Source organism: Pangasianodon hypophthalmus, chromosome 8 (genome assembly GCF_027358585.1).
Source record: "Pangasianodon hypophthalmus isolate fPanHyp1 chromosome 8, fPanHyp1.pri, whole genome shotgun sequence".
Lineage (NCBI taxonomy): Eukaryota > Metazoa > Chordata > Actinopteri > Siluriformes > Pangasiidae > Pangasianodon > Pangasianodon hypophthalmus.
In genome coordinates, this window is record NC_069717.1 from 22,147,035 (window position 1) to 22,166,005 (window position 18,971).

Here is an 18,971-nt window from a genome sequence, read left to right on the forward strand (position 1 = left end):
GAAAAGCTAGAATGGAGAGCCAGAAAAACCAGTTATTGTCCATTTCCTTCACAAATCACTGCCAAAGGCGCATGCCAAGGAGCATGTCAACACCACATGCCATTACTGACAATCTCTGAATACTGAATAATTCATCAGTTGGCAAGTGTTTAAGAACTACTGATACTGACAGAAATCTCAGAAAAACTTTGTGCTGTTATTTCTTGTACAGCGGATTGATTACTGTCTGGATGGAGCTTCGCACGTTCTCCTTGTGTCTGTATCTGGGTTCTCCGGTTTCCTCCCACCTCCCAAAAACATGCCAAAAGGTGAACTGGCTAAGGCTCGGTGTGAATTAGTGTTTGAATATGTGTGTATGGTGTCCTATGATGGACTGGCATCCCATCCATGATGTATTCCCACCTCACACCAAGTGTTCCCAGGACAGGCTCTGGATCCTGGTCAGGATAAAGCAGCTTCATGATGATATCATGTCATCATCTTGCCCACTCCTAAATTTAATCAATCAATGATTGAAAGAGCCTCTGAAACCTAGAAACAAATGTAATATTAATCCCAAGATTAATCACAAGTGAAACATGTTAACAGAAGCCTGAAGCCAGTAATCCACCACATAGCAATACTGCAAATGAACAGTTTTTAAAGGTTCTTCTAAAACAATATTATTTTAAGTCTAGAAACACTTTTCAAAAGTGCAAACTGCACCTTTAATTTAACACACACACCAACACATACACACACACACATACACACACATAAGCATGGACATGCTCACACATATTTATGGTATATACACAGATTCATCTGTTGAAATACAGACATGTACCCACATGCACTGAAAAGCCGTGGCGTCTGAAATCACCCATTTAGGCGTGAGGATTTCCGTAAGACCGTTACACTGGCACTGAACATGCCGGGAAAGATGAGCACACTGTGCTGGGTGATGACAGAAAGATGCATAGTGTGTAAGTGTATGAAAGAGGTATAATAGTAGACCTTCATGTACATTCACACAGAGACACAAAGGAGGGATTCTGATAAAAACGTACAGTCAGTGACACAAAGAACTACATGGAGCAGACTGATTAGCTACAGTGGAGTTGTGTTTATATATGAGGGACAGAGAGAAAGAGAGACTGCTTCCGTGTCTTTGTCACAAATGTACAATGGCTGTGTTGTTCCCACACCTTGCTGTATTGTTTGTGTGTGTGTGTGTGTGTGTGTGTCAGAAAGAGGGGTCTTTTTCATTTCCATCCCTGTGCTGGCTTGTATGTAAATGTTGACATTGACCTTGCATGTTTAAACACGTTTAGTCTCTTTTGTCTCATTTTCTATAACGTATGTAAGTACCTGGGCATGTTTTTAGATCTTGGTGGGGAACAAATGGCCTAGGAATATCTGACAGTTTTGATTTTGTGGGGACATTTAGCTGGTCCCTGAGAGGAAAATTGTTTTTGTTGACTTTGTGGGGACATTTAGCTGGTCCCTGAGAGGAAAATTGCTTTTTTTTTTTTAATTATTTTAACAAAACCAGCAGATCCAAAGAGCCAAGATGTTTTCTTCTGGTTAGTGAAGTTAAGGTTCAGGTCAGATTTAAGTGTAGCATAGAATTCATTAATTGTATTGATAAATAAGTCACAAACATAGTATGTATGTATGGGTGTGTGTGTGTGTTGTGTGTGCTTCTTTGTATCAAACAACCAGGCAACTAGGGTGGAACATGGAACATAGGGTGGTGACTGTCTCTGTACACGAATGGTTCCCAGTACACTATGGACAATTGCAGATGATAAATATCTAGCAAAAAAAAAAGAGGCTGGTGAATGAAGGACTCATAGCTGCTATAACGTAAGTGATAACAGGAGCTTACTTGTGATGTGGACATTTCACAACATTAAATGTAACTTTAAACAGAAAAATATATGTTGTGTCATTCTTTAATAAATAAGAAATTGTTAACAATGGCAAATTGGTGTAGTGTAAGAGGAATAACACACTGCAGGATGTGCTGAAAATAATCAGTTATGGTGTGTTGTGTTGCAGACTGCTGGGGAGTAACTGTTACCACCCTTGATTGTTTTTTCTATAACAAAAGTGTTTTATTCCTCGTACACCACAACAATTCACCGATGCTTACATTTTTTTCTTTATTATGGACACCATGTTATACTTTTTTTATCTGTTTATAGTTACATTTATTTATGTGGAATATTCATGAAACAAGACAGTTCCTGTTATCACTTACATTATAGCAGCTATGAACTGGCTCTTGTGAAGTTAATGGGGGAAAAAACTGTATCTTGTGAAGTTATTGAGAAACCGCAAACCCCTCCATCCTGAAGACTTTCCTGTGTCCTGTTACAGCTTTACCTCTGACTGTTACAAAGCACTGACGCTGGAGACTCTTCGACAATTACACACGTTTCTATCGACAATTACACACGTTTTTAAAATCCATTTATGTGGAGCATGTGCCAGTAGATTGAGCACATTAATGTAAACCTTGCAGACAGCACTACAGTAAGAGTATCGAAATTACTCAACACCTTTTGACTAATCAGAATCGAGAATTCAAAAGTGCTGTGGTATTTTTTAAAATAAAATACTCACCCAACTAAGTACAGAATAAGGACTGTGAAACCTTACCTTCAAATGGCACTCATTACCTCATCCACTGGCATGAACAAAAAAAACTAACACAAGAGGAAAAGAAAACTTGCTACACCTGAAGAAACAGTGTAAAGAAACAAGAACTCTGTGGAAAGCCTGTAAGCTCTACACTCACAGAATTAATGCTTGCTATAACCACAAATTTACAATAAAGCTCTTAGTATCCATTACACAACAGATATATATTGCAGTATGCCATGAAAGTCCATGAAATATATTTACCAATATATGTATCTTTTCAACATATACAGTAAATATACAGTATACACTATACAATAAAATATACAGTAAGCAGCAAAACTATTGACACTCTTCTCTAAAACTAGCAAAAATAATGTATAAAGTATAATGCATAAAATATAAAGTAGTATTTTCAATTATTATTCATACAATTCATTTCCATTGTAGGAGAAAGTATGAACCTTGGATCTAACAAAATCCTTCTCCAATTAACCTTTTTTTTTTAAAGCAATAATTGTCTCTCAAAAACACAAGTAGCAAAATTATGAGCACTCTTAAAATGTCATATAAATATGTAAATTTGCTTTGTTATCCATCACTGGCATGAGAAAAACAAAAGGGCTTTTTTTATATAATAAAGTGGCTGATGATCATAAGGTGACTGTCATTAGAATGTGTGCATATGAAAAGGAATAGATAGATAGATAGATAGCATTTGAACTGAAGATGCCAGTCCACATGTACAAACATTAAAAACAACCTAGAATAAAAATAAGTAAATCGTTGCATACAGGAATGGGCCAAGATACATAGGTCACCAACCTTGTTAGCAAAAGTTTCACCAAATATCTATTGTAAAGTGTTGATACTTTTGGATGTTTGCAGAAAAACTTGCACAAAAATCTTTTATGATTAAAAAACTTTGAAGGCTACCAATAATTAGAATTAACAGCATGTGTATTCAGTAGCCTATGTAGTGGTATTCCTCACAGTCCTAATGAGATTAGCATAATCTGACTGTTTATCAGGAGGCGTTTAGCTGATGGGTCTGAATCGACTCAGAAGGTGAGTCACGATGGCTGTCCTTCCATCTGCCTGACTGAAACTTGAGATACTATGTGACAGCAGCAGAGAATTAATACCATGTACCGTACTCCATCATCTCAGCATAATAACAGCTTGATCTATGTTGGAAAGTAGAACTCACAGTACTGTAATTTAGCACATCATTCCTCTGCATGAGCTCCATTACTCCATCTGAAGTCACCTACTGGGATGTTAATCAGTTCAGCTTGTAGACTTAATAAGAATCGGGTGGCTTGATCCCTGTGTTAGTGAGTGAGAAGCGGATAAGCTGCTAAATATAAGGGGAAAGTCCCCTTAACCGGGCCCCAAAATGCCTGCAGCTAGGGGTTCTCTTTATCCAAACTCTGTTCTCTAAAGGTGCAATGTTTGTTTAATTTTTTTTATAATTCTTGGAAATTATTTTTGTAATATATGACTGTATACATTGAATGTTCTAGATATGGCTTTGTAATATTTGAATCTACAATGCCAAATACATAAAATGGCATTGTTCCCTTGTTAGGAAATAGATATGCCAGTAGTGGGCATGCAGGGAAGGTGAATGGTGTGTGTGTGTGTGTTTGTGTCTATGCGAGGGAGAAAAGAATGGGGTCAATAAAATGAAAACCCGAGGTATTCACAGACCTACACAAAAAAGCCCAGCAGTCCAAGCCCACCAACAGTGTGTGACACACTCACACACTCGCACACACATCTGTTGTATTACCCACTGCGAATCTGCCTAGTTAGAGCTAGAGAAAAACAGCTTAAGACAGAACAATCAGATCCACATGGAGACACGCTGTACTCCTACCAGGAATGAGCATGCACACACGCACATACACACTACTAGCATATCCTAGAAAAAAAAGTGGCCATCTGGTAGGCAGACAGGGCCTTATTCAGTAATATCAAGCAGGAGGTGCAAGGTTGGTGAGAGTAGAGGCCTCACACAAAAACATGTCTCAATTAGGCAGCTAACATTTAAACCACAGTTACTACAGGTGGATTTAGTTATTTCATCTCCCAGCTGGAAAACAATCCAAAAAAAAATTCTTCTAGAACCACAGTAAAATGGCTTGCAGACCACAGCAGAACGAAGCGCTGGCACTCAAAACCGGTGGCAAGAGTTGAAGAGAGGAGTGCACAAGTGAGGGATGAGAGCTTCTGAGATATTCTGCATGGCAGTATAGTTTCATATCCCTCGCTGTGTGTTTTTCCATCACATTGAATCCAATGCTGTTATTTTAGAATACAGGTGTGAAACTCACAGCCTTGGTTCATTAAGCTTGGGTGGACTTACGAAAAATAACATTGAGATGTCTTGAGCTATATTATTACCCATATTACAGCTGTATCAGGGTAATATACTGTAATGACTGACACTATATTCTCAAATCCTTCACCAGCAATTTTTTCCTGAGTGTACATACCTACTGAGAAAGGAAAAAGAAAAAGAAAAATTGATGGCAAGTCTCAGAGACATGGAAGACTATAGCAGTCATGAACAAATGCTTATAACTATTTTTATATACTTCACCAAAGGCTAAATATGGTAACGTATCTAATAACGACACATTTTAAAGTTAACATTTACCATTAAATGAGACTTTAGTGGGTACCCACTGTATTGTTGCCACCTCACAAGCTCAGGTTGCTGTCTGTGTGGTGTTTCTCTGCATGGTCTACCATGTCCTCATGGGTTTCCTCCAAGTTTTCCAGTTTCCTCCCACCTCCTAAAAACATGCCAGTAGGTGGATTAATGATGATAAATTGCCCCTAGATGTGAATGAGTGTGTGCATGTGTGTGGGTGTGTGTGTGTGTGTGTGTGTGTGCATGATGCCCTGAGATAGACTGTTATCCCATCCAAAGTGTACTCCCCACCTCACATGCAGTGTTCCCGGGATAGACTCCGGATCCACCGTGACCCTGACTAGCATAAAGCCATTACTGAATGTGAATGAGTTAAAGGAATAGCAGACAGTTGAATAATCTATCTATCTAAGCCCTCTTTTTTGTAGAAACGTTCTACATTCAGTTTTAAAAAACAAAATTATAGATGATCTTAATATACAGACTTAATATAATAAGTCAAAGAATAGGGTGGTTAGAAATGCCAGTGAGGTTCAGTCAGAAATTGAATTCCTCTCCATTATCTTAGAAGATGTATACAAAGTCACAAGGTCACAAGCTGTCAATAATTCAGGAGGACTATTTAGAGTTAGGAATTTTTTTCCTTCTGAGAGATGGTACATCAATAATGTTAAATAATGTCCTTATATTAATATTCTAATCACTGTAGATAACACTTTATAAACATTTTAAATGACGGTGCCAATACCTCCAAATGTTACTCTATATGTACATTATCTTTTTATTCAATCAGCAAGAATAGAGAGTATTCAAGCATTATATTCCATGCTCTATTTAATTAAAATAGCTAAAACAATACATTTCCAATATATACTGACTGCTGCTTTGGTGGGGCGATTTTGAAAACATTCAAAAGGGAAAAAAAGAAAAGAAAAAAAAAACACACAAGATTACAGCTGTAGATGGATGAAAGAAAGATGGCGACTTTTTCCATGATCAGATGTAGTCCAGATCAAGGAGTGAAGCTGCTTTTTTTCCATAACAAGATTATAGATTGCCTGTTAATCTAAAGAATCTAATGTTAAATATATTTATATAAAATAGTATGTAAATATACTTCAAAATGCCCAAAAAGGAAATCTGCAGTGAAATCTTGAGTACAAACACTTGCAAGCCTTATGCTCAGTCGTGGCTCTGCCTGTCTGTCTGTGTTAGTGCTAGTGTGTTTAATTATGTCTCTTGGCTATTTTGCACTTGCTTCTGGTCAAGTGGTGGAAAGTCTTGAGGCACTTGCAGAGCTAAATTACAAACCAAGAGAAAGGATTCTGTCCTTGGCCAGGAGACACAGACATCTCAAGTATCTGGGAAACATCTTTGATTATTGTCTACTTTTGAGCTCATTTCTGCAACGTGAGCTATCTGGACATTGGCAATGGGTGCTGTTTATTTTAGCACCACTAAAGCCTTGTATGGGCTCAGGCTTACATAACTGAGTGACCAGACTCTCCTCTACCGTTATGAGAGTGTCAAAAACATGTTTATACAGTATTGTGCAAGAGTCTTAATACATTTTGTCTTCTGCATCAGTGTACCAGTGGAAAAGATCAACATTTAGTCCAAACATTTATCTTCCAATTTTTCCGTATGTTGGTAGGGAATGGAGAAACAGAAGACTGAAGACAGGCAAAGACTAGAGAAGAACTGTGGCAGGTTCTCAGAGAATGATTTAGTTTTGTATTTTCTGCTGCTATTAATAGTAATTCAGATTTATACAGATTTATACACTCATTGTCCATTTTATCAGGAACACTTTTACACCTGCACATTCATACCGTTATCTAATCAGCCAATCATGTGGCAGCAGCACAATGCAAAAAAATTACACAGATACAGGTCAAAAGCTTCAGGTAATGTTCACATTCATCAAACATCAGAATGAAGAAAAAGTGTGATCTCTGTGACTTTGATCGTGGCATGGATGTTAGTACCAGAAGGGCTGGTTTGAGTATTTCAGAAACTGCTGATCTCCTGGGATTTTCACACACAACAATCTCTAGAGTTTACACAGAATGGTGTGAAAAACAAAACAAAAAAAAACATTGAGTGCATGACAGTTCAGTTCAGAAGTGCTTTGTTGATAAGAGAGGTCAGAGGAAAATGGCCAGATTGGTTCAAGCTGCCAGGAAGGATATAATAACTCAAATAATCACTTGTATAACCACAGTGAGCAGAAAAGCATCTCAGCATTCACAAAACATCGAACCTTGAGGTGGATGGGCTACAACAGCAGAAGACCACATCAGGTTCCTCTCCTGTCAGCCAAGAACAAGAATCTGAGGCTATCATGGGCACAGACTCACCCAAACAGGACAAATGAAGATTAGAAAAAAAATCACCTTTTCCAGTCTGTGAGTCTGTCCAGTTTGGGCGAGTCTGTGCCCATGATAGCCTCAGATTCTTGATCTTGGCTGACAGGAGTGGAACCCAATGTGGTCTTCTGCTGTTGTAGCACATCCACCTCAAGGTTTGATAGGTTGTGCGTTCTGAGATGCTTTTCTGATCACCACGGTTGTAAAGAGTGATTATTTGAGTTACTATAGAATGTCTGCTCATTCTCCTCATATCTCTCTCATCAGCAAGGTGTTTCAGCCTGTAGATCCTCTGCTCACAGGACATTTTTGTTTTTCAAGAAACTTTAGAGACTATTGTGTGTGAAAATCCCTGGAGATCAGCAGTTTCTGAAATACTCAAACCAGCCCAACAACCATGCTACGGTTAAAGTAACAGAGATCACATTTTTTCCTCATTCCAATGTTATTATTAATTAATTAACCTATTATTAAATTTAGAATAGTATTAGTTGTCAGATTGCTGTGGTATAAGAGGAACAAAACATTTCAGAACATGCTGTTATAGGAAAATAATAATAATCCAGGGTGGTAACTGTAACTCTGCTTTGTTTCAGGCATCACCACCCTGTCATTGATTATTACAGCATAGAACATTTTCATTTCATTATTTTGAAATTATTTTAATATGCATTTCACAGATTTCTTTACATGAACCTAAGACCTAACCTTTTGCATGATACTGTGTTCGTGTGTATGCATCCATGTTAATTCATTCTCCAAGCCATGTTCTATTCTTATTTTCAAACCAAGTCTCTTTCTGCCCTGAAGTCAATCTTGGTCTTATGCCAGATTCAACTAGACTAAAGCTGAGTCACTGCTTTATACAAATGACTGCACACACACAATCACACACACACAGACATACACGGTTATTTATATACTGTATTCACATAGTCACACTAACCAAATGCAAAGAGCCATGCAAAGAATCTTAAATAAAATTCACCCTCACCCAAACTCACCCTGTCCAGGTATTAGGCGTGACAGCTTTTAACACTGGTTGCATTATTATACATCCTCTTACAATAGTGTGCATAATAACCATAGTATCTGAAATGGCTGAGCATCACAGTAACACAGACACAGCTACTTGTTAAGATACACACCCTGACAAGATTCTAAGGCCAATATATACAGACTTGAAGCAGTGTGAGAAGCCTTTAAATGATCGTAAACCCCAAATCAAGAGCTTTCAACCCGACACACCCCCTCACACACACCCACACAATAAATAACATGTGAAAACAATATAAATTTTATGCAGCTTGCAGTGTGTCACTAGTATTAAAAGGAGAAATAAAAAAAGTAATCATAGTAATCCAAATCCCTTCTTTCACTTTGCATGTACTGTTTTATTATATTCACTTACACTTCAGTTTGAATTTTTTAGCCTACTTTGCACTGTTTTATTGGGTTATAAAGCAACATTGTTTTCTTACGATCTTTTGCCAGTTTTACTGACATTTGTAGAATAAAGTTCCTAATTCTGAAAGCACTTGAGAGGCAACAGTCTAGTTTCATTAGGCGCGTCTATACACTTTTTACTGCTTTTTTCCTGCACACTCATGAGTCTGGTTAACTGAACCAGAGTGTATATAAGGCCAGAATGGTCTCAGAGCCAGTATAGTCCATTGTAGATGAATATGAAGATGCCAAAACATAATAATAAATAAATAATAAAATAATAAAATTAAGAAGTAATATGCTTAATAATTACTACATGGAAACTGATTGTGATTTTGCTCATACTGTAGTCCAATAGTTCTCAAATTGGGGTACAGGGATCCCCATGGCTCCATGGTCCACTTTATTAGAAAGACCTATAATCAGATATGTGGCAAAACATTTGAAGTTTTCCCAATTTTCAACCCTCCACTGTAGCCTCAGATTCTTGTTCTTGGAACCTGATGTGGTCTTCTGCTGTTGTAGGCCATCTGCCTTCGAGGTTCAATGTGTTGTGCATTTTGAGATGCTTTTCTGCTCACCCTGGTTGTAAAGAGTGGTTATGTGAATTACCATAGCCTTCCGGTCAACTCAAACCAGTCTAGCCATTCTCATCTGACCTCTCTCATCAACAACAATCCACAGAACCATCGCTCAGTTGATTTTTTTTTTGTTTTTTGCACCGATCTGTGTATACTCTAGGGACTGCTGTGTATGAAAATCCCAGGAAATTTCACATGACACCAACATCCATGCCCTGGTCAAAGTAACGGTAAAGTAACTGTTTGATTAAATGGGTTTAAAGTCAGCAACTCAGAAACATGTAGGCCTATAAACAATGTCACCTTGAACCTAATGTGTTCTGTTGGTGGAAATTCGAAGAATAGAAAGCTCTGTGGCTTAGACAATATTATTGTACAAATTAAAATAAGCAGCCTAATATTGGAATAGTTGGATTCAGTTTATAAAATTAATCTGTACTGATGGAAAACATGAAATTTACTTTAAATTCAAAGGGATCTCTGGCTGCAAAAAGTTTGAGCACCCCTCATGGAGACTGCTATTTTGAATGACCACTTTGTACTTTGTGGCCTTTCTAATTTAATATGCAATTTTATATGCAAAGGACAGAGCAGCAAGCGTAGAATATCTTGTAATATTTATGCATATCATTACATTTCTGTAACATGAACCACTTTCAGACACAAATTACACATCTTGGATTTGAAGCATTAGTATTGTATCCTGATTATCCCATTATTTGAACTGATTTGTTGATGTAGAAATGTGATTCTTGTTTATGGTCCCAGGTTAAAAGTTAGGATACAGTTATAACATGTTCAGCTGAAAAAGTTTAAGAATGGGAACAAGTTTGTTTGGGCAGGTGGTGGCTCAGTGGTTAGAGCTCTCAGTTTGTGAATGGAAGATTGTTAGTTCAGCTCCAAGGACTTCCCAGTGTTGCTGCTCTTGGGCCATTGATCAAAGCTTTTAACCCTCATCGGTTCAGCTGTGTTCTGGATTGTATCCTGTACTAATTAGATCATTTTGGATAAGTATTTCCTAAACGAATAAAGATAAATTGACAGAGGAGGTGACAAATTAAGCATGTTTGCTTCCTGACCTCTGCGTAAAACCCAGTTGCTATGTTGCAAAAATATTTGAACTGAGGTAATGTTTGAACAGTAATCAGTCAAAAGAGCAGACTGCATCCATGCATGATGGTGTGAAGTGTGAATAGGAAAAAAAAACTCATAGAGGAAGTGTCTTTGATCTTTACTGCCACATAGTGGACAGTGTGAGTAGACACAAGTATTCAGAATTATATTTTCTAACTAGGAATATCTGATGCCAAACCAAATTACAGACCTTGATTCAAAGGCAGCCAAAAATCCTTTGTGAGAATGGAGTTCAGTCTGGGACAAGTGTATTGTTTTTGTTACTATACTTAAAATAATTATATTACTATAAGTTTGTACAATACTAAAGGTGCCAATGTTACTAAAAAGAAACATTAGCACCTTTAGTACTGTATGGGTGTGCACATTTATATCAACACCAATTGATCAGTTGTTTACTTAATTCACCACATTCAACATCGTCTATGCTGGTAGAGAGGATCACTTTATGCCACAGGCTACTTCAGTAGGAACTCCCGTACCCCATCACCTGCTCTTTTTCCAATCTCCAGCTATCCATTATAGGTGAACCAATGCCCACTCTAGCCTCAGATTTCTCTTCTTGGCTGACAGGAGTGGAACCCACGATTGTAGCCCATCCAGCTCAAGGTTCGTTGTGATGTGGATTCTGAGATGCTTTTCTGCTCACCATGGTTGTAAAGAGTAGTTATTTGAGTTACAAAAAAAAAAGTCACAGTCGAAGTCACTGAAATTACATTTTTCCCCATTCTGACGTTTGATGTGAACATTAACTGAAGCTTTTGACCTGTATGATTTTATACATTGTGCTGCTGCAACATGACTGGCTAATTGCATGAATGAGCATGTGAAGAGGTGTTCCTCTATATATGCTCGTGCTCGTTTGGCTGAAATGACATTTTACTGCATATTTGGGTTTATAAGCAACCAAGTATAAGCTTTATACAGTATGGTAGTTCTGTCAGGTGTGATTTTGGGGAGAATGTAGGACTATTGTACACATTTACACACGTGCACTTTATGTAGTCCTGTGTATGTGTATGTAGTCTTATTTAGTTCTGTGTAGTCTCATGTAGCTGTGTTGTTTATGTAGCATTGTGGTCCTGGAGGAAGGTTTCATTTTCATTTCATTTCACTGTGTACTATACCAGCTGTATATGGCTGAAATGACAGTAAAGTCACTTGAACTTCAACTAGTTCATTTGTTTTTCCCATGACCTGTGCACCAAGCAGTAGTAAGAAAATAGGAAGGTAAAAATCCAAGACTGAGGCTTCTGCATTTACAGGGCAAGGTTCCATTAGGTCACGTCAGCACAAAGCAGAAGTAACAGCCACATGTGTCCTTTCTTTTTCACCATATCTGCTTTTCCACCGGGCAAACATGATCGTTTCTTTAGCTGAAAAAAGCAGACAAGTGTAGTTTACAGGTGTGTGCCAAATTTCCGTACCAAGGAGTCAAAGAAACTGTAAATGCTACAGTTAAACTGTAGATGTTGGCACACATGCACGCACTATAATGGATAGTGCTCACACAACACAACTGTTTTCACATTATCTTATAAAAAAAAAAAATCATTTTCCCACATAAAACAATAGCTGTTATAAATTGAGTTTCCTTTAGGAGCTAAAGTCTGCCATACACCAAAATTCAATACATAGTATTTGTGCTTTCTGGCAGCATAAGCAGTCACTGATACTAAAAACTTGATTTCATCCCTGAGTTTTTCTTCCAGTCAAAAGAAAACTGTCCAGCGTCAGAGTTTTGTTTGAAAGAGAGGGAGATCAGACTGCTGATCTTAGTCTCCTCCTTCCTTTTTCACATTCGCTCTCTTTTTATAGTTTGTATTCTTTTTCTTTTTCTCTGTCTTTGCTTGCTTCTTTTCTTCTTTTATGGGTGGGATTTCTTTCAGCTTCTGGAACTTCTTTAGATCAGCACAGAACAAAACCTGAGAGACAGAGAGAGAGAGAGAGAGAGAGAAACACAGAGACTGAATCAAAAAGCAGTATAAAGAGACAGAGTCGTGCTTATTTATTAGGTGCTCTTCAGTGAAGGCAAATTAATTTTGTGTGTGTGTGTGTGCGTGCGCACGCACATGTGTGTCTATGTGCACAACAAAAAGCACAATAAAAGACAACACAAGTTAGTTAAATAAATATTTAAAAGGACAAACAATAAAATGATACACGTGTATTTATATACTGCAGGATAGATACAGTTTAATAATGAGAGTAGGCATAAAAGAAAGGCACAAGACAGAACAGAAAAAGGTGAATATGGCTGCAGAAAATACAGAAGTTTTTTTTTTTTTTACTCACAGAGTGAGCCCAGCCAGCATAGGATCCCCAAAGCTTTCTGAAGAAATCCCCTGCAAACAGTGATAAAGTCTTATTACAATCATCAAAACAATAATAATAATAATAAAAAAAAATACACAAGGATTTTCACTCAAATCCCAAAAAGATAAAGATAAAAAGATTTTAAAAAAAAAAGAAAAAAGAAAAAAAAAACCATTGTAAACAGATGGTGTACTTTCTCCTTTGATATTTTCAGCAATTATGAGTATGAGTATTTTACAGGTATGAGTATGAGTAAATACCCCATACCAATGTCACACAGTTTCCACTGTTAGATTAAAAGCAGCAGAATAAATTCAATGAACATAAGCGTCAACTACACTGTAAATTAAGTTCAATTATACAGTAAATAGCTTTAACGTCATTTCAGCGTTCAGCTACAAAGAAAAATAGGCGAGGCGAAATAGAGAAGAGAAGAGAAGAGAAGAGAAGACGATGTGACTGTTGTTCTACTCACCGATCTCTTTGTAGACTTTATCGGTCAAAGTCTTCTGTCTACTTCCTGCAGCACAGCTATAGTCACGCCTCGCAATCTGCCACACGTGTGTGTCTACAGGGACGGCTTCAGACTTGTCCAGTGACATCAAACACACACAGTCGGCCACCTGGACAACACACCCATGCACATAGACGCAAACACAAAGCACGGACCGGATCAAGCTTGGATCATACTAGTTACCGCAGAAACATGCACACTAATAAACAAAGAGAAAACATCACTAGTCTAGTAAACGGTTGCTAGACTTTTGATTTTCTTATTAAGACCTGTTTGCAATTACTTTTTGCATTTTGTGATCTCAGCCAAGATATTTGCCTAGTCTTGGCAATCTTAGCAGTTAAATGAATAGCTACCTTAGGGCCAACACCAGGGAGTGTAAGGAGAGCATCTCTGGCCTGCAGGTAGGGGGCGTTACGGAGTGTATGGAGCCAGTTAGCACCATGGGAGCTCATAATCAGGTGCGCACTTTGCTGTAGGAAACGAGCTCGGTAGCCAAAACCCAAATCCCGTAGCCGTGCCTCTATACTGCTCTCTGTCTCACACACACAACAAACAAAGACGTACATAATACTGACCAGAAAAAAAGGCATTCTTGTATGTGCTAATGAGAGCACAGAGGTGAAGGAGTGTTTGCGTGTTACCTGCTAAAGCCTCTATGGAGGGGAAGTCGTGATAGTGTGTGTCATCGAGCTTGCAGAGTAGCGTCCCAAGTGCGCTACACAAACGCTCGACCATCCCCTGAATCCGAGAGATGTGATTATTCGAGCTGCAGATGAACGAGAAGAGACACTCCACAGGGTCCTGGCGCAACATGCGCACTCCTGACACACACACACACACACACACAAATGATTATTGAGACCCAGTGCCACATGCAACATGCCATAACATTCTTGTAGTGTGTCTAAACACAAAAACGAGTTTTGATCTCTAAAAAGTGACATTTTTCACCTCTAAAACGAACGCATAACAGTTTCTAATTTCTCCCAAAGCAAGTTTCGGTCTTGTAGGTGATAGTAAAAAGTTGTTTGTGGAAGCGGGGGTGTGGTCGAGTGCCGGTTTGTGAATGGAGGGCGGAGCCGGAGAATAAAAAGCCTCTGAGTTGCTCCCAAGCTAGCCTACTGCTTCCTCATTACCCTCCGAACCCATAAGATTTGCGACATTGTTATTAATCGTAGTAGTAGTATTTTACTTTTCTCATATCCAAGGACACTTGTGAATGTGAATACAATAAAAAATGCATATAGACAAATTACTCAACACAAAATACTGCCATATGGACTGAATACCATCAGTTCCCACAGCTTACCTGAGAAGATGTTGCCTGTGTGGCTGAAGTGCGGATCTGCATCACCCCACTCTTTGTACAAGTCCTCCAGCTTAACACTCAACTGGAAATAGTCTCTCAGCGCCTCCTCGTCTTTGCCATCCTGCTCGGAGGTCAACATGCAAAGGCTCGTTTCATCCTCTTCCTCCTTCACGTCAGCCATTTCTTTAAGCTTCTTCCCTGATTCTTGTGAGCTCTCTGCTTTTTTTCTTTTCCGTCCGTTCATGAGATCCGGATCGTCATGGCGCTTGTACACGTGGTACCATAAAGTGTCCTCCGTCTGAGTTAGCGTCCACACTCGTCCCCCCATCACTCCTGTCCAGTGGCCTTCCCCTGTCTCACGCCATCTGCATGAATTAACAATTAACACACACAGCAGCCCTGTTTTTAACATCACACCAACGGTGTTGGGTTTGTCAATAGAAACACATTTGAATTTGGCAGAAAGATCAATGCAGTAAATTTCACATCAGCTTGCTAACTTGCTAGGACGTAATTAAGTTTCATCAGCTTTTATGGATAGATGAAATATTTTGTAGCAATTGAAATGTAACAGTTAAATCACATTTCATTCAAGCATTATGTATTTTGCTGCTTACTGGTAATTATTACGTAAGGAATAAGACACCACAGGGTGTGCTCTCAGAAGAAAATAATCAAAGATGGGGTGGTATGATGTGGCCCGACGCAAAGCCGAGTTACTGTTATCACCCCAAAGTTGATTAGTTTTCCAATAACAACACATCCCAAAGTGTTTCATTCCTCTAATGCCACAGCAATTTGCCAAATATTGTACTTTTTCATTTATTAACGAACTACATGCCATAATGTACTTTTTAACTGTTTGTAGTTATGTTTAATGTTGTAGAATGTCCATGTGAGAAGTTTTTCTTTTCTCTTGAAGATAAAAAAAATGGTTATGTTACAGAGAAACTGGAAAGCTCCAACTAACTCCTCTGTCCTGAAGACTTTCATGTAGAGGAAAACCTACTGACTGCTGCAAAGCACTGACACTTCAGAGTTCTTCCTTAAATAATAAATAAACATCTCCTTACAGAAAACTTCACATATCAAAAACAACACATTTTTAATCTGTTTATTATTAGGCTTAGCTTCTGAAAACCGTGGTCTGTCTTCTCTCTATGAATGAGCTGTTACTAAAGAAACGATATGATGTATTAGAACAAGCGCATTAACATAAACCTGTGATTTGAATTACAGCCATCACTACTATCAGAGCTGCTGGGTACCGTGCTCTCAGTGCCGGTCCCAAGCCCAGATAAAATTGAGGAGGGTTGCGTCAGGACGGGTATCCGGCCAAATCAAATACGCGGACCAATGATCCGCTGTGGCGACCCCTAATGGGAGCAGCCGAAAGAGGAACAACAACAACTACTTCCATCAGAGCTGCTGTTACAGAAAATTAATCAACACCTTCTGACCAATCAGAATCAAGAACAACAGCACTGTGGGGTAATAATTATAAATCAATTTTGTGATTTGTTTGCCTATTTTAAGAATACAAAAGTAGGAAGGAAGGATTTTGATTCAATCAAAATCAAAGTAATGTCACTTGAACTGACCGAGTAATGAAACAGCTATAAGGCTATTAGTATAAAACACTAAGAAATACATGCCAAGAGTATGTCCTCCACTTTAGTTTAAAGAACCAGTAATACAGTCGTTGTAATTTGGGGTGTAATCAGGGATTATTCAATTAGTCAGATGTAAACAAGAGTCATGCACGTTTGGTGTATGTGAACAGTAAGTGTAACCGAGTCCACATATTCAAATTTGATTAAAAATGCAAACTTCATGGCACCCAATTAACTACTTGCTGATAAATCATGCTGATAGACAACCCAGAGATGGCTACAGTAACATCCCTGACCCATATGCCAATAAACCCTCTGGACATCACATCTGCAGGCTCAAAGTAAATCATGAATATACACATGGTATTAGTTGAGCACTTGAATTAAGGAGATTCAAAGTGTATAAATCATTTCATATTCACTCTGTGATATATATTTTACCTGAAAGTTTGCCCACATCCCAGTGTCAGGTCCAGACGAAGTTCAGATTTGGAGCAGGACAGGCAGCGCCATGCCTTGGCCCCCAACGAGAGCAAAGCATGCTGGGACATCTTGCTGTTCCACACTTGAGGAGTTAATGGAGTCAGCTAAATCCTGTACAAATCATCTCAGTTAAAGGTGCTTTAGGTAAAATTTCTCAAGATTAGGTCTCTCTCCGTTAAGTAGATGGAGCTAAATAAGATTTTATTTATTATTTTTTTAACACAAATGGTGTTTCAGCTAGTTGGCATTAGCAAGGATTGTCAGGACATCACTTTCAAGCGCACTATATAACACTATATAACACTATAAACACGCAAAATCCGGCTCATGATTTATGAGAATGGTCACAAGTGCAGTCTCTGTCCTTTTTTCTTCATAATAAGCTCTTATGTTAGCATGTGAGGAGTGAAGGGGTGTGAGGGAGGGTCTATAAATGACTGACAGGATGGCCATGTAAACACAAACATGCATTCCGGACCGTAAAGCAGTTTTCCAAAGGGGTTTTCTCAGCCAGGTAATACTTTTCTCCTGAGATCACGACTGAAACCATCGTTTTTTATCACGTTCTATACATTTTCCAGCTTATTCGTATTATTAGTAAGAAAAAAAAAATTGACTATTGCACCTTTAAACTTCCTTCAGTCAAGATACTCGGGGCATCGACACCACTTTGTTAATAAACTACAGTTTCAGATTCAAGTCTAGAATCTTTTAAAAAAACAATCATTTGCAAAAAGAATTGCTAGCTAAACTATCGACTAGCTGTTGAAATGGTGTATTTCTATCATACAACTATTAAACAATGCCAAAATTGTGAGGTTTTACTCACACTTCTGCTTGTACAGGATCTGTGTTCAAAACTAATGAATGAGGCTGGACGACTGTACACTTTCACGGAGTTTCCAAGCTGGACAACATTAATAAACTCTGCGAAAACTCCGAATTTGTGGACATTAATATAACATTCCATAACATAATTTTTGTACTTTTATAACTGATTTTATCTTAACTGGTCATCAGTCATTAATTACAATCTATCATAAAGTAACTGATGCAACTCTGGTGCAAGTTTTGGTACAGAATATAAACATTGCTATGAAATGCCTTATGATTGGAGAAGCTTTGTAGAAACTGATCCCTGATTGGCTCGTTTGTCACTTCCTGAATTACTGTGCGCCTGTGTCTTTCCCACCTGCATTCCGAAAAACTATACATTCAACCACCAATCAAAGGGCTCTATATGAACATTGGGTGGGAAAAACGCTCAGATACAACTCCTACATGAGTTTAAATGTATTGTTTGGGGGGATTTTTCACTGGACAAGCACATTAACGATACTCGTGTTTTATTAAATACATTTATTTTCTGTAGAAAGACACCGGGTCAGTACAGACCACTTAAGCTGCGTTCACGCCATGTCGTAATTACCGTAATTACGAGATTCCGACTTATAAAAAGCGTTCACGTCCTCGTATAACTCGTAATTACAATTATGAAAACTTGTACCACGTCACCGCTGCTTTAACAGTAAAATGTAGTTAAGTAGTTATTTCGTAATATTTCTGTGTAATAATTATAATTTAATAAATAATAATATAATTTTTATAATAAAAATTATATATTAAAACTTTTCATACGGCTATTACTGTTAAAATTATTTTATTATTGTTATTGTTTGTTTAGGTTTGCAACAACACATTACACATTAATAAACAACATGTTATTGTTACCTGATGTGCTTTTTGTGTTCTTAAATATTTATCAATAGCATAAAAATGTGATTTAATGTAGTAATTATGTATTTTGGAGTTGTCAACAAGTTACATCATCTTACACGGATTCATCCTGGCGTATAGAAACGCATAATTCCGAGTAGGACGTGAACAGCTCCAAGTAGGACGTCCGGGTACTC

The 18,971-nt window shown here is 38.0% G+C and overlaps 1 protein-coding gene across 3 annotated transcripts; it reads right to left on the minus strand.

Moving 5' to 3' along the window:
• Window positions 1-12,065: 12,065 nt before the first annotated feature.
• Window positions 12,066-18,153, minus strand: ogg1 (8-oxoguanine DNA glycosylase). Of its 3 annotated transcripts, none has more exons than XM_026925590.3 (8): window positions 17,888-18,153; window positions 17,017-17,169; window positions 14,963-15,327; window positions 14,295-14,474; window positions 14,007-14,185; window positions 13,612-13,759; window positions 13,116-13,165; window positions 12,066-12,745 (listed from the first exon to the last, which is right to left on the minus strand). In XM_026925590.3, the coding sequence occupies exons 2-8, from the start codon at window positions 17,124-17,126 to the stop codon at window positions 12,596-12,598; spliced, it is 1,182 nt and encodes a 393-aa protein (XP_026781391.3). In that variant the 5' UTR covers window positions 17,127-17,169; window positions 17,888-18,153; the 3' UTR covers window positions 12,066-12,595. The 3 variants fall into 3 exon arrangements, with proteins under 3 accessions (XP_026781391.3, XP_026781390.3, XP_053091800.1); XM_026925589.3 differs by having other exon boundaries at window positions 17,684-18,153; XM_053235825.1 differs by having other exon boundaries at window positions 17,017-18,153.
• Window positions 18,154-18,971: the final 818 nt, after the last annotated feature.